The 19,800-nt window shown below is 40.9% G+C and overlaps 1 protein-coding gene across 1 annotated transcript in view; it reads right to left on the reverse strand.

Moving 5' to 3' along the window:
* Window positions 1-388: 388 nt before the first annotated feature.
* Window positions 389-19,800, reverse strand: part of ACADM (acyl-CoA dehydrogenase medium chain) — a 38,284-nt gene continuing 18,872 nt past the window's right edge. Inside the window, exons 7-12 of the mRNA XM_084637354.1 lie at window positions 17,487-17,617; window positions 16,133-16,241; window positions 14,180-14,320; window positions 13,980-14,075; window positions 12,375-12,623; window positions 389-1,680 (exon numbers count right to left, since the gene is read on the reverse strand). Coding sequence (XP_084493480.1) covers window positions 1,609-1,680; window positions 12,375-12,623; window positions 13,980-14,075; window positions 14,180-14,320; window positions 16,133-16,241; window positions 17,487-17,617 — 798 coding nt within the window. The 3' untranslated portion in view covers window positions 389-1,608. The remainder of the gene's footprint in view (window positions 1,681-12,374; window positions 12,624-13,979; window positions 14,076-14,179; window positions 14,321-16,132; window positions 16,242-17,486; window positions 17,618-19,800) is intronic.

The raw sequence follows: 19,800 nt of genomic DNA on the forward strand, positions 1-19,800 counted from the left end.
TAGCATGCACAGTATCAGTGTAAACTTCCCCTCCTCAACCCCCATTAAGTATCAGTGATAATCTGGAAGAGGTGAGTTATGAGCAAGATTTCCATGGCTAAGCTATTCAACCCCCGGCCTCGACTGAGATGGTCCATTGCAGGAGTGCATGGATAATGGATAATGACCAGATAGGAACTGAAGTATAATTATGAACTCATTCACAAAGATTGACTAAAAATGAATGGTCTAATTCTGAGCTGGACCTGATTTGAACACGTAACTTAAAATGTCACAAGCTCAGTATCCTATTACCAATCATACGCCCCTGTGTTATACAATTTCTACTGTAGTCTGTTAGAAGGAGTTTGGTCCCCATTTGAAAATAAAAATGAGTAGCGCACATCTGTTTCCTGAGAATAAGTAGTTTTTTATTATTGCAATTCAGAACTATGAACAAGAGAAACAACTTTTCAATCATTTACTACTAAACTTGACAAGAAAAACTTTGCATTGTGTGATTTACTGCTTCTATCAATCATCATACTTGAGTCTGAGGTAATAGTTACGTTTAATAGGGATACTATAACCAAAAATGTGGCACAGTAACCCTGGTGATTTTGAATGCGTGCAGTTCAAAGAAATTAAAATAAATCCGAATCTGAATGGTCATTGTTCAGTTTTTCTGCTATAAAAATATGTAGTTAATGAAACTACTATTGCACATAGCATTAGTTACCAAAAGTTGTTCATAATATTTGTCCATAAAAAGAAGTCTTATTTTAGGAAGGAGAGAGAGAAGAGAATGAGGGTTTTTTTTGTTTTGGTTTTTTTAATGTACACTGTAGGATAGCTTTTTTTTAAGGCACAGCAGGAAAAATCCATGCATCCGCATAGGCAAAATAAAAGAAAAATGTCATCAGCACTGGTTTCAGATGAAGAAGATGAAAGGTGGTGCACAATTAAACCAAATTTCATATTATGCTATGCCTTTGTAAACAAAAACAGATTTTGCTCATACATGTGTAGACAATTTACAAGTAAAATAAAATGATAATTCAGCTGCTGTGATATTATTTTCCTAAAACAATAATCCCTGTTTTGATGTCAGAACATAGTATTATAAATTTAGCAGGGTCTAAACATTCACCTATACTTAATTTTAAATATTCTGAAAGTGCAAGTTTCTAGAACTCAAAGCTGTAAGTACACAGAAGAAATTGAAACCTACTGATTTGGAGACCATATGAAGCAGAACATGATCTCTGAGGAAACAGAGTAATAGCTTTTTTATTAAAGATTTAGATATTTTTTCTTTGCTTAGGTCCAAGTCTGCTCCTACTGAATTCAATGATGAAATGACAATGTACTCCAATGTGTGCAAGTTTGGACCCTTATAAGGAGAAAAAAAATGTGTAATTGAAAAAAAAACGCAATACCATATTGGAAGCCAAAGATATGCTTTAGAAAATACCAAATTTGTATTGGGACAGAAGGGGAAAAAAGTACATAATACAAAAGTGTGAAGGAAAGGTTCTTATTTTTTTCTTTTTAAACTGCATTCAAGAAAAAGATTAAAGCCCTCGTTTCCTTTATGAAGGCATCGACAGCCAACATCAATGCTTTTCCTTAACTTTTAAACTTGCCAACATGTTCACGTGCTATGATCAGCCTTTGGATCTGAGCTGTTCCTTCGTAGATCTGAAAAGAATTATGATACCATTACATTATTGTGTTACATTGCCTGTTTTAAAAAGCTTTTTAAAAATATAGCAAGATCAGTTTCAATGCAACATACAAAATATTAGAAGCCTCACAAGTATGTAAAGCAGTGTTGTTCTCTTTACCTAAACCTTTCATGGTCAATTCCCCCCTTACTTTCTGAACTTCTTTTGTTGTTTCTCTCTCCATTTTCTCATGTTTGCAATGCCCCACCCCACCCAGTAATCCTGTGTGCTTTCATCTCTGAGCCCACATCTTTGTATCTTCTCTGGCACTGTGTTCTCTCTCTCTCCTTTTCTCCTGTTGCTCAAATCACGCCTCTGTTCTAGTCCATGTACTGACAACAGAACAAAACATTTACTATGAAGTTCTTTGTGCTAGGATAAAATCAGGATTTTGGTCTTTATGCTTTTTGGCAGTACACAAAAACAGAGAGGCATGATGGGAGACAGGAAGTATGATTCAGTGGTTAAAGTACAGGATGAGTTAAGATTTCCGTTCCTAACTTTTCTAAAGACTTGTATAGATTTGGTCAAGGTCTCACAGCCTCAGTTTCTCCAACTGCATAATAGGGATAATTATGTTCACCACCAGGTGTTTCAAGATTCCCAGAAGGAAGGCAGTATATAACTGCAAAGCATTATCTGAGCAACAAAAGACCTACAAGTCTCGTTAAGGACTATCACAAAAAAGAGTTCTGTTAGCACCCCATGTTTGAAAGCTAGAACAAGAAGCTTCAGATTCTTAAGAATTTTGGGCACTTTAAGCTCAAAGGTTATTTTTGAAGTTGTACAGAGGGAGCTTCTAAATAAGATTATGGTCACTGTTACTTAGATTTGTAATTGGGACTAAATTGAGAACAAGAAAGGGGGAAATAACTTTATCAGAACAGTCTATGGAAGAATGTGTGAAATATTGAATGAAATCAAGTACAGAAATGGAACAAAAAAAGAACCAATGGGAAACAAAAAGTTTTTGCAGATGATGCATATGGCCAAGAGCACATGCTGTCTGTCATCAGGCAGTGATACAGTAGGGCAGACAAAGTGCAAAAAGTAATCAAGGGCAAGAGACATGTGAGGTATCATGCATCAGAAATGGGAGGATGGTATAAATCTGGAATAAAACAAACTCTTTCAGAGGTTGGGATACTTATTTAAAGTGACAGTGGGTGAAACACAGTAAGGCATTTAAAGACTCTTTACAGACAGATGAGGCAACACTGTGGATTATCCTTTTCCATAAGCTTCCCAAAAGATGAGTAATAGAAACCAGAACTAGAGAAGTATGGTTAGATGGAATATTGAAGGAAATTAGAATCACCCCAAAACATGCGACCAATGAGCAATGTCTGAAGAATGAAAATTCTTCAGTCCAGACTTCAGAAGAATGTTGCAATCAATTCAGCAAATATATATTTTCTATTTATTATTCTTAAAGGAAGTTTAATAATGAAACACTGCTACAAATGTCAATAACAGGAGACCAATCAAAACCGCAAAAGAAAATATTTTGCGGCTCTCTTCTCTTTAATTCCTTAGATAATTAGCTGATGTATCACAAATATAACTCCTGCAGAGAGATTAATGGGGATAATCGTAACTAGGCTTGGAAGGATTAGATTTTTATCCGTAAATGTCAGTAAACATCGCTTTCACCATGCACAAACTGACAAAAATATATTTCTAACAAAAATAACTGAAATGTACAGACAGACAAGTAGGAAAAACACTGCTTGAGAATTTATCAGTCAAAATCCAGCGATTTAAAATTAGTGTTTTACAAATGGACAAGCAAATAAACAGTAAAACAGATACAATTTCTTGACTTACGGATATTTACTTTTGTTTATTTTGACATGTGATATTAACAATTTATGTATTAACGGTTTATAAAGCTTTAACCTTTTGAATCTCAACGTCTACTGTCATTAAATAATTGTCTGACCTCCCCATAATTTCCCGCAATGGTGAAAATTTAAAATCAATAAGAATTTTAAAAATTCTTAAATATAAACACAGACATTATCCATCATAATTATAAAAAAGATTAATCAAAATCAATAAGGTTCAGAGAAGATGAATGTAGAAAATTTGGAGACCTACTCAGATTTTTTCTTCTAAATAAAAATCATTTACCATTCGTTGAGTCCCAAAGAAAATTGATAACAAAATCAACAATAATAAATCCAAGTTTCTGGGAGAAAGATTTAAATAATAAAAATACTTACAAGGCAATTATAGAACGAAAAGGCTCTGGACACTTAAGACATGAAACTGTTACTTGCGGCAACTGTGGTTCTTTGAGACGTAATGCAGATATGTATTCCACTTAGGTGTGTGCGCACACCCAGTGCAGTGCACCAGAACTGGAAAATTTTGTCTAGCAGTACCTCTAGAGGGGTGGCATTCGCACTTTGTGGCCATAGTCCCATCGCTGGCTATTGAGGTATTGCCACCCTGACTCCCCCCTTAGTTTCTTTGCACCAAATGCCCAGAAACTAGATGCCTATGCAGAGGGGACAGAAGGTGGGTTGTGGAATACACATCTGCATCACGTCTCAAAAGAACTACAGTTACAGTAAGTAACCGTTTATCCTTTGAGTAAATGCAGCTGGTTATTCCACTTAGGTGACTCACAAGCAGTACCTGTAGGGCTGGGGCTCCAAGTTTATTTAAACAAGGACTGCAGTACCACCTTCCCAAAGTTTGCATCTGCTCTGGATGCCAGGGTAATGGCACAATGGTTTTTAATGTATGTATCAACAACCATATGGCAGCCCCGCAAATATCCAATACTGAGATGTCACTTAAGGATGCTATTGATGTAGATTGCGAGCTGAGGATGAGATCACACCCCATAGAGCAGGGGTTCTCAAACTGGGAGTCGGGACCCCTCGGGGTCGCAAGGTTATTACATGCGGGGTCGCAAGCTGTCAGCCTCCACCCCAAACCCCACTTTGCATCCAGCATTTATAATGGAGTTAAATGTATAAAAACATTTTTTTTAATTTATAAAGGGGGCAGTTGCACTCAGAGGCTTCTTGTGTGAAAGGGGTCACCAGTACAAAAGTTTGAGAACCACTGCCATAGAGGAAGCATAGCCAAAGCAATTTCATATGTAGTCATGATGCTGGAACTTATCCACTTAGAGATCATCTGTGAGGAAACTGCCTGCCCCTTCATACTGCCTGCAGACCACACAAACAGAGGAGGCAAAGCCTGAAAGGGTGTAGTCCTGTCTAGATAAAAGGTCAGACATAGTCAGTGTGTGAAGATGCTGCTCCTCTGGAGATGAATGCTGTTTAGGAAAAAACACAAGCAAATATACTGCCTAGTTTAAATGAAACAGAGACCACTTGAGACACAAACTTTGGGTGCAGCCGAAATGTCACTTTGTCTTTGGAGAATTGCATGTAAGGAGGCTCTGCCATCACAGGCAGGTTCCGCCTGCAATTCACACATTTTCCTCGAAGATGGTATTGCCACGAGGAAGGCAGTTTTTTGTTTTTTTTTAAATGAGAGGACAGGGGCAGGATGCCAGAGGCTTGAACTGAGGTCCCATAAGAGTCACTAAAACTGTGGTAACATCCCACAAGGGAAACAGTTCCTGCATCAGCAGGTGAAGATGAAGGATTCCCTTGAAGAATCTTTTCACCATGCCTTTGGAAAAACACCAATCTTCCATGAATGAGTGTCTGAAAGGCTGAGATTGCTGCCAGATACACCCTCAACTAGCTAAGTGTAAGCCTGATAACTGAAGACGTAGCGAATAGTCCAAGATGTCTTGGATACTAGCTAGTGTCAGCTGAACTCCACAAGCCAATGACCACATTGAAAAACGCTTCCACTTTGCCGATAGGCCATCCTGGTAGAGGGTTTTATACTACTGAGTAGGTCCTATTGAACAGCTACAGAACATCACTCTTCCTCCTCATTCAACCACAGAGCAGCCACATCATAAGATGCAGGGAGGGAGTGGAGTGCCAGATGCAAAGTGCGACCGTGATTCTGCATGAGCAGGTCAGGATAGAGAGGAAGGAAAACAGGAGACTGAAGTGACAGTGCAAGAAGGTCGGAAAACCAGCACTGCCTCGGCCGTTCCAGGGCAATGAGGATGAGCGTGGCCTGATCTGCTTTCAGCTTGAGGATGACCTGTGGAATGATCAGGATCAGAGGAAAAGCATGCAGGAGAACCAATTGCTGAATGAGATGGAAGGTGTCCTTGAGGCCACCCTGAAAGCAGAGGAGACGGCATTTCCAGTTGTCCCTTGTAGCGAACAGGTCAATCATTGGGATGCCCCACACTGCAAAGATGACTTGCAGAACATAGGACTTTAGAGACCACTTGTGGTTCAGGGGAAAATTCCTGCTGAGATGGTCCACAAGATGATTCTGGACCCAGGGCAAGTGATCGGCTAGCAGAGTCAAAATGGGCGCTTGGGGGACACCAGCAAGAGGTGTGTCAATGGGTCAAACCCTGGACTCGACTGCCTCCTTCTCCGGGATCTATAATCCTTTCTGGGGTAATCCCACTGTCTCAAGGGAGCAAAAGGTTGCCCAAAGGTGCGCTGCAGATGATGTTGTTGCTGTGGTTAATCACTGAAGTGGTGCCTCTGCACTGTTGGTGTATACACCCCTCAGGAACGTAGGTAGCCTTAGAATCCTTGAAGGATGGCAAGGTCTCATCCAGCTTGTATGAAAACAACACCCAGCCATCAAAGGGCAAATCTTCTATGGCCTTCTACATGTTGGGAGCAATGCCTGAATTCAGCAGCCAGGACGTTCTTCTCATAGTCACCACAGAGGCCATAAACTCTGGCCGAAGCGTCCATGGCATCCAGCATGGACTGCAATGTCTTGGCCACTAAACAGCCTTCGCTGATAAATGCCCAAAATTCTTCTCTGAAGGTTTCAGGCAGCTGGTCCTCAAACTAAGACATAGCTGTTCAATTTACAAAGTTGTACGTGAACAATGCCTGCTGGGTCGCAATCCGCATTTGCAGGGAGGAGGTGGTTTAAATCCATCCTTTTGGAGTGCCTATCCTTAGGAGTAGACTTCTACCTGCGCTTTTAGGGTCTATTGTTCACAGCTGTTACAACTAGGGAATTTGGGGCTGGATGGGAGTAAAAGCCCTCAAATCACTGCAACTGGGATGAAATACTGTTCCTCCATGTGCTTTGCAGTAGGCAGTACCAAAGCCAGGATGCTCCAGGGAACCTTTACAGGCTCTAGGAGTGCATCATTAGAGGGATGAGTGTTCTCTCAGGAGCAGATGGCAGCAGGAGATCCACTAACTTATGGTTGTTCTCCTACAGGTTCTCCACCTGAATGACCAGGAAAGCAGCCACACACCACAAAAGGTCACAATAAGCCTTGAAATCCTCTGGTATTGGAGATGAAGAACCAGGCACTGCTGAATCATCCAGGGACACAGAGGAGGCAGTTAACTGCACCAAGGCTGGCTCCCGTTTCTACACTGATGGAGCTGGATGAGCAGCTCCATGGGCTCCAGAAGGGGAAGGATCACTGGTGCCTGAACCTGCAAGTGGGTCAACAGTTCATGCCACTGATCTGCCCAGCAACCTCACCTTAGAGCGAGCTGAGGAGTGTGCCCTCGGCAACCGAGGAGTGTCCCACAGATTCCATGGAGGCCCTATCCTTATTCGTGGCATTAATGGCCAGAAGGCACCAGGCCAGGGGCCCCTCTGCCAACTGAAAGACAAGTGCCACTCCTGGTGCCCATAGTACTCCATAAATGGTCCCCAATGTGGGTCAGGTGATGGAGGGCAGGAGGAGGAAGATCCCGACCTCAGTGCCGAGAAGCCTTGGGTTTCAGGTATAAAGGTGGAGCCAATCCTGAGGGAGCAAGTAGCCAGTCTGACTCATTCGTTGCCCAGAATGAGGCAGGGACTGGCACCAATGAATGAAGCAATATCACCAGCACAGAGTTCGCTGGTGCTGGAAGGAGTGTTGACCCTGAAGTCAGTGGCATTACTGAAGCAGGTGACTGTGCTGAAGTGGAGGGTGGTGAGAACTGCCACAGTAATGTTGGCAGTGCCAAATGCAATGGTGCTGAGGAGTTTTCCAGTGCCAAGGAGGTCCCTTGCACTGAACCTGGTGCTGGCCCTGCTTCTATAGATTGTGGAAGAGGAACATCGGGGTGTGATGCCAACAGACCCAAGGGTTCAGCGGCCCATGCAGCCAATGCGGCTATAAATGATGCAGCCCTGGCAATGTCCTAGACCAAGGGAGAGGTCGGGATGGAAAGGCTGAGGTGATCTGTAGCTGTCAACATGGAAACAGTCAATCAGTGTTGGCATCGCCCTTGTCCATACTGGACTCAATGGATGCTCTGGAGCCAGAACCAGAGTTGATGGTACAGGATTTCTACCTCCCTACTCGGCACCAGGGAGAGGTTAGATCAGGGGTTCTCACAACTAACTTTTTGGTGGCCTCAGAGTGCAGCCACCAACTCTTGCTGGTGGCCATGTTGACAATTTTTCCTAAAATAATTAACTTTAGGAAAAACAAATAAATATTCATGAAACAGGTCCAAATCATTGTAATGCATTTATGTAGGTTTTTTTCCCCCCAGACTCAGTAATTAAAAAAAAAAAAAAAAATGTACAGTGGTCTCTGTTCTTCACTGGACCTAAACAGAATAGAAACAAATAAGGTGCTTTGCATGTTCTTGTCTTTTTGTTGTTGTTGTTTCTTTTGCTTTTTTGGTTGCCTTTTAAAAAAATAACTTACTAGATAGTAAGTCTGCTGCTGGGAAAAGTGATATCTGTATGTTTGTTAATATCACTCTTCACAGCAGACTTACTCAGCCCCAGCAAGTCCTGGGACAAATTAAGCCCTGGATGGGGAAGTGGGCAGGGAGGCTGTGGGGCCTAGGGATGATGGTGTGGGTGGTGAGCCTGCCACCACGTGGATGAAGGCTGAAGCCTGTCACCCCACCCTTGGGAAAGTGGGGAATTCACCAGCTGCCTGCACCTCCAACATTTGTGTCTCTGGAGGGGGGCATGGCCCAACCCCCGCTGGTGGCCCTGAGAGAGGGGTCACTGCTTCCCCCCTGAATCACAGCCCAGGAGGCTGTGGCTGAAAGAAAAGCCCCTGGTGGCCGCATTTGAGAAATGCTGGGTTAGAGGCACCTGCACCATTCTGCGTGCCAGCACTAACCCTGTGCTCTTCCTCGGGGAGGCAGAAGAATCCCCAGGAGACCTGGAATGGTCTTATGCAATCTTTTCCTTGGTGCACCCAACGGGGAACAGCTCCCCCATCTCTTCGGAGAGGCGCCTGCTCTAGAGCCTGGAACACCAGCATTCTCAGAACTAGAGGGTGACTTCCAATCCTACGAGAGCCTCAGTGTCGAAGGATGGCCTGTTCAAGTAGGTGCTTCTTTAGGCGAAGATCCCTAGACATCGGAGTCCACTTTGTGAACGATCTACAGACTGAATACTGCTCCTTGATGTGGGCTTCACCCAAGCACCACATGTGGAGACTGTTGTTGGGAATCGCTCCCCCACATGACTGACAATGTTTAAACCCTGGTGAGGGCATCTCAGGGGAATACTTAACTAAATACAACTAACGTGAATCTAACTAACACTAAGGATACTCCTAACAACTAGGAAAAAAAAATACTCTACAATAGTGAGAGCTTGTGAAGTTAAGACCACACAGAGCTCCAACTCCAGTCAGAGGTGGTAAAAAGGAACTTAGGGGGCTAGGGCAATGCTGCCTCAAATTAGCCAGAGGAGGGGCTATGACCACAAGGTGCAAGCGCTGTCCCTCTATCCACTAACGCTAGGCAAAATGCTCTGGCTCTGATGCATTGGGCACAAGCACACACCTAAGTGGAATACACAGTTGCATCTACTCGAAGAAGAACAGCACCTTAATTCCCTCTGAACCTTTCTATGAAATGAGCGTCTAGAATCGGATCTCTTTAGGAAGCATCAAATCAAACATCTGGATAGATTTCTCATATAAATATTATGATTGATATAAAAAGATATTACTTTGAAACGTAATAGGCCATTTATAAAGATGACAACCTAAAACAGTTTTACAAACCCAAGGCATCCTAGTAACACAGTAAAAATATTTGAAGAGCTTGCGATGGACATGGATCTATTCTATTAATACTGTATGTTTCCCTAGTTATTGGCAATGTTTACTGTATGAATATGTTGGGTAGGAAGGAAAACAATGACTCAAAATAAGTCACTGTTTGGTAGGCACTTTGTGATTGTTAAGAGACAATGCTAGACAGAAAAAGACTTGGGAACACAAGAAGATCAAAAGGTCAATATCAGTTTATAAAAGGACTGGGGAGCTGTTTGGGAAAACCACAATGACATAGGCACCTGCTGGGGTGCTGTTGGCCTGCTTAGGTTATAAACAGAGGATGGTAAGATGTTCTCTCAGGTAAGACAGATATATGGGTAGATTATAATTTGTTTTAAAATCCTTGTTCTTTTATGCTTTGTTCCTACTGTGAGAAATAAACAATACTTGGTTTTTAACAAACTGTCTGGTCACAATATTCACCACTGGTCACAGACTACCAAAGGGAAGAACCGTTAAACCCAGTCAGACCTGCAGGGTAAGCATAGCTTATACACAGGGCATCACAAGGTACAGTAGCCCACGGCCCCGTCTAAGAGTGGGAAAATTGTGGGATTACACCCCAGGACAGGTAAAAGCACAAGGTCTGAACCTGAAGGGGTACACTCAGAGACCAGAGAAGGTACTGGGACAGAGCTTGAGTGGACTGAGCTTTTCTGTAGAGAAGGTAAAGAACTGGAAGGAAGGATGTTTTGTCTGAGACTTGTGTAATTGGGCTGGGGTTTCAGATTTCTTTCCTGTTTCCCTCCAGTAAATGGTCCCATAACACTATTTATAGATTCACTGACAAAGGAAACACACACACACACATATGGAACTGGAACAAGATCTGGGCCCCAATCCTTGGCTGCCTGTGTGCGCCACAGCTAAACTTGGGGAATGCAAAGCCATAGTTGTGCTTATCTTGAGCTGGTTCCCTGATGTGCAGTACTCTGAGTACTTGAAGTGGCTTTTTGTTTAAGTAATCATAAAATGCTGCTATTATGGGTCCCTCCTTTCTGTCTATGTGATTTAGCAAATGGGTGAGGATTACCACCAGTATTGCACCAGGCAAGTATAGTGGATCATCGTGTAAGGAAGAAGAAAATTCAATCCCCACTTCAGAAAGACTTTTAAAATAGTCTGTAGATTTGATTATTTATATTAACTGTTTTGTATAATTTCAGCCATGTTAGTCTGTATTCGCAAAAGAAAAGGAGTACTTGTGGCACTTTAGAGACTAACCAATTTATTTGAGCCTAAGCTTTCGTAAGCTATAGCTCACTTCATCGGATGCATTCAGTGGTCACTGAATGCATCCGATGAAGTGAGCTGTAGCTCACGAAAGCTTAGGCTCAAATAAATTGGTTAGTCTCTAAAGTGCCACAAGTACTCCTTTTCTTTTGTATAATTTCAGTTTCCTTAAAAACTGTTTAAGAACAAACAGACTGAAGTGGGGGATTAAAGTCTATATTCTTCTCTACAATTTTGGTTTCTTTCCTTTCAGTCTCAGCTTCCTCTTACCGTGCCTAAGCAGGTGCTCCCTGCTGTGAACTTGAGCCTCACTGAACTTCCACAGTAGCATTGCAGAGGAGCTTACTAAGATAACATTGGACACCTGCTATACCAACAAAGTGCTAACAGCGGCAGCCTTCCTTTTACTACACAGCCCTTTATGTTGTGGCTTAGTTTAAGAGTTATCTGAATTGGGCTGAGAATGTTTGATTAAAACTAATTCAGGCTACTTAAGTACTGGCCATGTAGTGTGGGGTCAGGACAAAGCATGTTTAAGCCAAGTTTAAGAATGGTGTTTTAGCCTACATGCAGGCTTGCTATGCCAACATTTCTGTGCTCAGACTTAAGACAGCATTTAGAAAGATGGCTCTTACTTGGAAAGAGACACTCAAGTGCCACAATAAAAATATCCACATAATATGAGAGTGCTCTAAAAACTGAAGGCACAAGTAGCACCTCTCTCAGGTCTCAAGAGTAATTCTAAGAGCTAAAAAGGAGTAGTGACAGTCATCAACTTTAGTTTCAGATAATACATGCCAAGGCTCATCATTGATTTAGGAAGCTACTTTGCCTCTCAAAGCCAAATATCCTCCCCTTCCTCACTCCTTGGGTAGCTCAGAACTGCTTTTTCCAATCCATCATCCCAGCTCCCTCCAAAATGGGGGCAACAGAGTGAATGAAGCGCTACTACGACATGCTGCCTAACCCTGGCTAAAACAAGTTCAGTGATGGAGATAAGGGAGATTCTGTGCCTTTGGATGGTGTGGGAGGACAAAACAGAAGGGTTCCTTGGCACTGCAAGTCCCAAGCTGCCTTCTAGGCCAGTCACAAAGCTATCCTCCTTCCCCAGTCTACTAGAAGATGCATCCTACCTCCAGAGGTGCAAAGCAAAACCTGCACACACAAAAAAGTGAGGTGGGGAGGGAGAAGGCAGCTTTTCAAATTTCATTTAGTAGTCTATTTTAAAAGCAAGCAACCACTAGCTCATTTTGTAGAAATAATACAATCCCTATAGTAATATTTTAGTTATTTGTTTTACTTACCTGATAGATTTTGGCATCTCTCATTAGTTTTTCTACAGGATATTCACTATTAAATCCATTTCCTCCAAAAATCTGGACTGCATCTGAAGCTATTTGGTTTGCAACGTCACCAGCAAATGCCTTTGCAATGGACGCGAAGTAAGTATTTCTGTGACCAGCATCAACCTCCCAAGCAGCCCTTTGGTAAGCCAGTCTAGCTAGTTCCACTTTCATTGCCATTTCAGCCAGCATGAAGGACACTGCTTGGTGCTAGGATTGTTAAAATAAAAGCAGGTTAATATTGCCTAGTTGTGATTCTACAGTGAATACAAAAGAAACAATGTAGCTTCTTTAATATTGTGGGCAAAGCAGCATATGGAATTAATTCTGTTCAGAGATATGCTATGGGATGGGGAATGGCAGAATCTCACACCTATAACTTGGGGCATAGTTCCAAGTACGATATATACTCTTCCAAAAGCTGAATTTTTTTTAGTAAAAAAGGGAAGCATCAGAGAAGGGGGTCGGCTTATGAACGGGTATACAGAGAGGGGAGAAGTGGGACACAGCCTCTCCCCCCAACAGAGGAAGCAAGGAGAGGCAGTACAGCCAGCAGAGCCAGAAGGGAAGAGGCGGGGCCAGAGTCTCTCCGCTTCTAGCCACGCTGCTCTCCCTGCAGCCTCCGAAGCAGGCAGGCTGCAGCCGCACCGCCCGGCCCAGCCTGCTGGAATAGGCTGCGGCCACACCGCCTGACCTGCCAGAGCAGCTCCAGCCAGGCCAGAGACATCCTCCCCTGGCTCTCCCCAGATAAGGTGGGAAGGGATGGGGAGACTGTGGGGGTCCCGGGCTAGGGGTGGGTCATGTGGGCGGTGGTCACAGGAGTTACTCTCCTGACCCCCAGCTTCTCCCCCCCAAAAAACTTCCCCACCAGTTGCTGTCCCAGCCCATCAGGGTAAGCAGCTGGAGTGCCAGGACACTTTGTTTACTTAGGTTTACCTCCGTGCCTGCGGACGCTCAAGGTAAATAAAGCATCTCGGCCTGCCAGCAGCTTATCCTGATGGCCTGGGAGCCAAAGTTTGCCAACCCCTGAATTATAGGGTCAGCTTATGAATGGGTCATAAACATTTTCCATTTTTACTTATCCATCTTGGGGGGGAGGGGGGATCAGCTTATAAACAAACTGGCTTATAATTGAGTATATACGGTAATTAAAAATTAAAAACCTATTTAATTACAAAATTTAGCTTTGAACTGCACCGTTTAGCTACATTATTAATGCGGTCTGTATCCTGCTTTACATCAAAAAGAAAAGTTGGTATCACGTCTTCTCTCCCCTGCAGCTGTCTGCCCAATAAGTAAGGAAACTGAAGTATCTGGCTGATATAATTCAGCCCCAGCACATTGCTTTGAAATAACTTACCATTTACCAATTCATTCTTTAAAAGTTTCTGGAGTTAGTACCTGGTTAGCTTTATTTATGGTTTTATATGGAGTGCTCAACTCTACCTTTCCATTTGAAAAAGCAGAGTGAGAGCAGACAGATACTATAAAGTAGTCCCATGAAAATAGAGTATCTTAACAACACATGCTACAAAACTGTGGCTTGTAACTTTTTGCGTAACTTACCTCTATAATTGGTTTTCCAAAGGTTTTTCTTTCCAAAGCATACCTAGTAGCTTCATCCAATGCTCTCTGTGCTAGCCCAACAGCACCTGCTGCTACCTGTATAGTTCAAATACAGTACATAGTAAAATCTGAATTCTCCACTTTTACCTTAAGTTTTTTTGTTTGCTTTATTAAAAATGCACCTTATTGCTGCTACTTACTGGAGGTCTGGTTTTATCAAAAGCTCCCATAGCAATTTTAAAACCAACTCCCTCAGCACTTAGAACATTTTCTTTGGGCACTCTCACATCTTCAAAGACAATACCTCTTGTATCTGAGCAGCGCTGACCCATATTCATCTCCTGAAAAAGAAGTTTACAAAAGGTATAACTGGAACTGAATACTTCCATGGCATGACATGTTTTCTAAATTTTGATTTACTTGAAAAGAAATTGAAACAGATTTTTTCAACCAAGTTTTCAAAGTTAAACACACCAGATGCAGCCACAGAGCACTCAGACATGCATATTGAGTAACTCCATATGCAAATACCTATTTGCATCGCAATTAACCACTGTGTGCATTCCTGCCCTTTGTTTTATAAACCATATTTTTAAACAAAAGACAGATTAGCTCTCTTGAGAGCAAAAATTTAAACAACTGCCCTGACTGCATTTGGTGGTTTTAACCTTGAAGAGTTACTTCTGGTTGATAAACAAGCAACCAAAAACAATTTCTTTACTTATGCTAAAAACACTCAAGGAGTTCATTAAAACAATGATTTTTTTTAAAAAAAAAAATCAATCATTCTTTTCCTTATGCTTTTTATTCCCTTTATTTTTCTAAGTACAATGAAAAATCGCTAGTTTCACCTTTTGCTTACAGCCATTTTCTAAAGCAGTTTCAAGCACTAGCAATAAAACATTTTAGTGACAAGCTCTTTGAGAGAAACTGTTCTTTCAGAAATAGATTCTACTGAAATGTTATAAAGTCAAAAATATTTCTATTGAAGTTTGTTTTGTACAAGGTTGTTTTAATTTTGGATTTATTTGAGAAAATACAAATATATAAATTTCAATAGGTTTAATTTATATATAAATAAATAGGTTTAAGTTGATATGACAGAGTCCCTTTGATCACCCCCAAGAAATAGACCAATCAGTAAACAGAATTTATGATACCGCTCCACAATGTAAAACAACAAATTTGATCTGCAGCATGGCTCCACCTGTTGAATATACTGGTGCTGTTCAAGTGGCAGAACAGCCATGGCTGGGAGTCAGGAAAGGAAAGGAGAGACATACGTTCTTCTTCTAAATAAATGGACATTTCAAAGTTACCCATCAAGTTGGCAAAATGATTTCAGGCACTACACTGGCCCATGAGTCATTCCCCTTCTCCCCCTTCCCCTTCACAATTTTTGTGGGTGTGTAATCACATTTTTCCCTTTCCATGCTACTTTTAAACACCCACACAAACAGGAAAAAGAGATTGGCTCTCTATGCAGAGGATCCAATGAAATTGACTATACATGTAGTTATGTCAAATACACAACAGTAAAATATAGAGGATAAGTAATTTTTCATTTTCAATAGTTAGGTGTTACTTGAAACAATAGGTAAAATCTTTTCAGACAGAATTCAAGGTGTGCGGTTTTGCAGATAAGCTGCTCCTTCCTTACTCCCATCAGTCATGCTTCCTTGCGCGCGTGCGCACACACACACAGATCAGCAGTCAAAAGAAAGTCAGTCCTCTGATTACAAGAAAAGTTGGTCTTAGGTGCAATTCTGATTTCACATATTTCTTATGTGCAGTGGTGTAACTCCATGGTTATTTATAGAGTTACACCAGTGTAAACAAGATCAAATCAGGCTTTTTTTTTTTTTAAAACCATCCAGGTGACCAAGCCTCATGTTGACTTGAAATAAACCCATAATACTAATATGATAGACCTAGTAAGTCACCACTAATTTATTTCAAACATCTTTAAAAATGAGTCACAATATAGAAATAGCAATGAGTACAAAAATGTTTTCTTGTGCTAGGCACAATTATGTTGTATACCTAATATGTTAAAAAGCATTCATATTAATAGTATCATTACTGTTTTTGAAAAGTGCAATTCCTAGTACCTAACTAGCACTCTTATAAATATCTATGCATATACACCCCACCTTTCTTCCAATTTGGATTCCAGGGCTGTCTGCTTCCACAATAAATCCAGTAAAGGCTTTGCTGGCAGGGGCTTTCAGATCAGGACTGGAACGAGCTAACAAAAAATACCTAGTGCAAACACACAGTAACTTGAGTGACTCAAACCTGTCTTCATGATTAAGAGATAAACAGTTACAAGTTTTTTTTAAGATAGATATTAACTACCATATTACATTAACCCTATCAAGAGATTCTTAAAAGGAGGCATTAAGTTCTTTTCTTCTGGCAGATGACATGAACAACAGACAGCCTGCTTTAAATTGGAAATATTTCTACTGAGGCACTTACATACCATAGTGGTGGGTGTATTGGAAGTGCCAACAAAATTACACAAAACAACTGATACAAAGAACCGTTTCCTCATATTGCAATGTGATTTTTTATTATATTAGTTACTATCTTTAGGAAGGTTATGAAAAAGCTATTGCAGAAATGGGTCATTTCACAGCAGATCAAGGATTAGGGGAGGAGGTGATTGTGTGAAAACCTTTAGTCTCATGGAAGGGACTAATTTTATTCTTCTAGGTCTAAGTTGCAGCTCATTTCTAAAAGAAAAATGAAACAAATTTGGTAAGTCACCTCCTGTAGTATTCATTGATGACATAAGATATATGCTAGGTGGTATTAAATGGTTCCTCCTTAAAGATCTTGAACCATTAAGCAAATTTCTTTGAAGCAGGTTGTACAGGATATTAACTAGGTCAGGATGAGAGAACGGTACTTCTAAAAAAAATGCTCTTTTCAGACTTCAAGGTAACAACATCTAGATTTGGGGATAGCTCGGAAAGTATTCTCTTTAAGACACCACACAAATGTAACTTTTTTTTATAACCATCTGTGTGGGAAGTGACACGTGTCGTATAGTTGTATATGTGGCTAGAAGAAAACTACGCTCAGTGACCATGTATACAATCAAGGCAGAGTAATGAATAATAAGACAAGTTCTTTTGAGTACTGTGCAAGTAAGTCATTCTCTGAACTTTTCCTCCCTTTAAAAATAGGTAGAATTAATTGGCTTTTAAATCATGCTGCTATCAAACAAATTTTCAGTAGTTTTGTTATCTGGTGGCTTCCTTAGTAGATCTTGTGGGGCACTAAAGTGTGCACTGTTAGCTGCAAAATTCTGTAGTGATATATTGATCACAGCTCAAAATAGAATGTAATGAACATGAAGATTTAGAACAGGGATCATAAAAAAGAGAGCCTAATACTTATCTTAGTCAGAGGAAATTTTCTGTTATATATAAAACATGGTGAAGGGCTGAACACAAAGTAATTGAAACCGTAAAGCCAATTAATAAGCAGTTAATGTACCAGTTAGCTTTGCCACCATTGGTGATCCACATCTTTTGACCATTAATGACATATTCATCTCCTTTCCTCTCAGCTCTCGTTTTTATACCAGCCACATCAGAGCCTGCTCCAGGTTCTGTTACACAGTAGGCCTAAAAGGGAAAAAAAAAAAAAAAAAAAAGCAAAGCAAGGCACAGAATAACAAAAGTCACTTCATTTTATGATGAGGACTGAATAGACTATCACACTGTGTAGGTACCAAACTATTGCTTATAATGGTCTTGATTTTTTCATCTCACTCAATGTGTTTCCACAAATGAATTAAAAGAAGCCTTACCAAAAAGAATAGATAAAATGCAAAAATATGTTTAATAGGTTTAAACTTCCAAAGTGAATTACTAGACATTGTGGAAAATTTTGACAAGCTATACTGTGCAGTTTACTTTTTGAAATAATAGGTAAGTAGTAAGTAATGTGGGTAACAACTCAATTTTATTTTTATTTTTTAAGATTCCCCTGTTATCTTTATATCCTTGATGCACCATAGTGTAAAAACTGTTAATAATTCAGTCTGTGTATAGTAACAGTGCTTTACTGGGGGACTGAATGGCTCTTAAAATTATCAGAATACAAACCACCTCACTTTTAAGCTGCTAATTTGAATCCAGCCCAGGCTGATAGTGACTGAAAGTTTGTATTCAATATTCAGAAGCCTATATTAAAAAAAGGTGGTCTCAATCCAGTGATGTAAGCGACTGTGCACTACTAAAAATGGCACCTTGTTGGCAGAAAACACATGGATTAAAAAGGAATGGACTTTCCTCTCACCTCTAGGATATGGTCCCTAAAGGATATGCTTAAGTCACACTACTGATTTAGACTCTAATACCAGTATAATTTTGAATAGCGAAAGTTCCTTATTTGATACAGAAGAGTATACCAGTGTGTCAGAGAGTAGAACTTAGTCCAGTGTTTGTACTACTTCTATTGAGTACAAAAATCCCAATTGTATGAGCGTCGCAGGGTTCAGGATGCAATCCAGAATAGCGAGGGGTTGAGTAACCACCTGCCCTGTAACCCTGGGTGCCTCAAATGCTTTGCTACTGTAACTCCAAGCCATGACATTCACGGTCAGCAACAACATGCAGGTCATGCCCTCAGCGCCTATGTATATCTGCAGCTCTGGTCCTGCAACTCTGACCCTAGCAGCCTGCCTGCAACACGCCGGTCACCCCTATGTGGCTTTCTGCCAGCCTCGGTTAATATTTGCAGGGTGATCCCAATACACTCCCAATCCTAATTGTTCCCCAAACTGTGTGCTCTAATGTCCAGCCCTCTCTTGGACAGTTCAGAAAAATATAAGGTTTATTTGTTCCTCTAATGACACAAAAGCACATGACAGCTTATTAACTTAACTGGAGTAAATACACCTTTCCCTTTAAACACAGTACTGAATTGGCTTATAGTAAAAATAAAACAAATTTATTTACAATAGGACATAGGCTAACTGGTGCCAAGAAAAAGGAATAATGTTATAAAGTGTTACAAACGAATCAAAAAGTCTCAAACTTAAGCTAGCAAAGTACAGGATTTGTTCAAGATGGTTTCTCTCACCAGTCTTCCTTTTTCCCCAGCCATGGCTGACTTCCTCTCAGTCAGGACCTTCCACAGAACCACAAGGGGCTAGCTTCCCCTTGTCTTCCTGGGTGAAAGATCTTTGCCTAATGAGGTTTCTCACCTATATTCAATTCCCAGGGACTTCAAATCTATCTCCCTCCTTCACTGAAGGACCCATCTTTCTTAGCTTACAAGAGCTCTGTTCCCTTGTGTCTGTCTAGTGATGGATGCTAAAGATGGCTTCTTTCTTTGCTTATATCTTTCAAAGTTCAATTACTTTGTTTTAAGAGGCAGGATGACCTCATGCTGTTTTTCCTTTCCTCTGGTCTTCCCATCCCCCTGTACGTAAATAGGGCTTCCACTGTTTTGATTGCGCCATGCTTAATTTACATAGGAGACAAATAGAGGCCTTGTCTCCTATCTGGAAGGAAGCTTGTTTCTCCCTATTTGGCCACAGACTTTAAAGCATAATATCATTATGTATCCCTATCTCCTCAGATAGTATTAATACATACATTTCACAATGAGATTAATCACTAGTGTGTCATTAGTTTTTAGAGAGGACCTCCACTCTATACCATCTTACAATACAGTAGTATTGTATATTACCATTTGATTCAATTGCTTATCATTTGAGGTTCAGCCCCCATCTTTATATACAAGTAAATACATCTGCAATGTATTTTTCAAAAAGTAAAACCAGACCAAGCTTCTCTCC

This window comes from Lepidochelys olivacea (assembly GCF_965140295.1).
Source record: "Lepidochelys olivacea isolate rLepOli2 genome assembly, chromosome: 8".
NCBI classification, from domain to species: domain Eukaryota; kingdom Metazoa; phylum Chordata; order Testudines; family Cheloniidae; genus Lepidochelys; species Lepidochelys olivacea.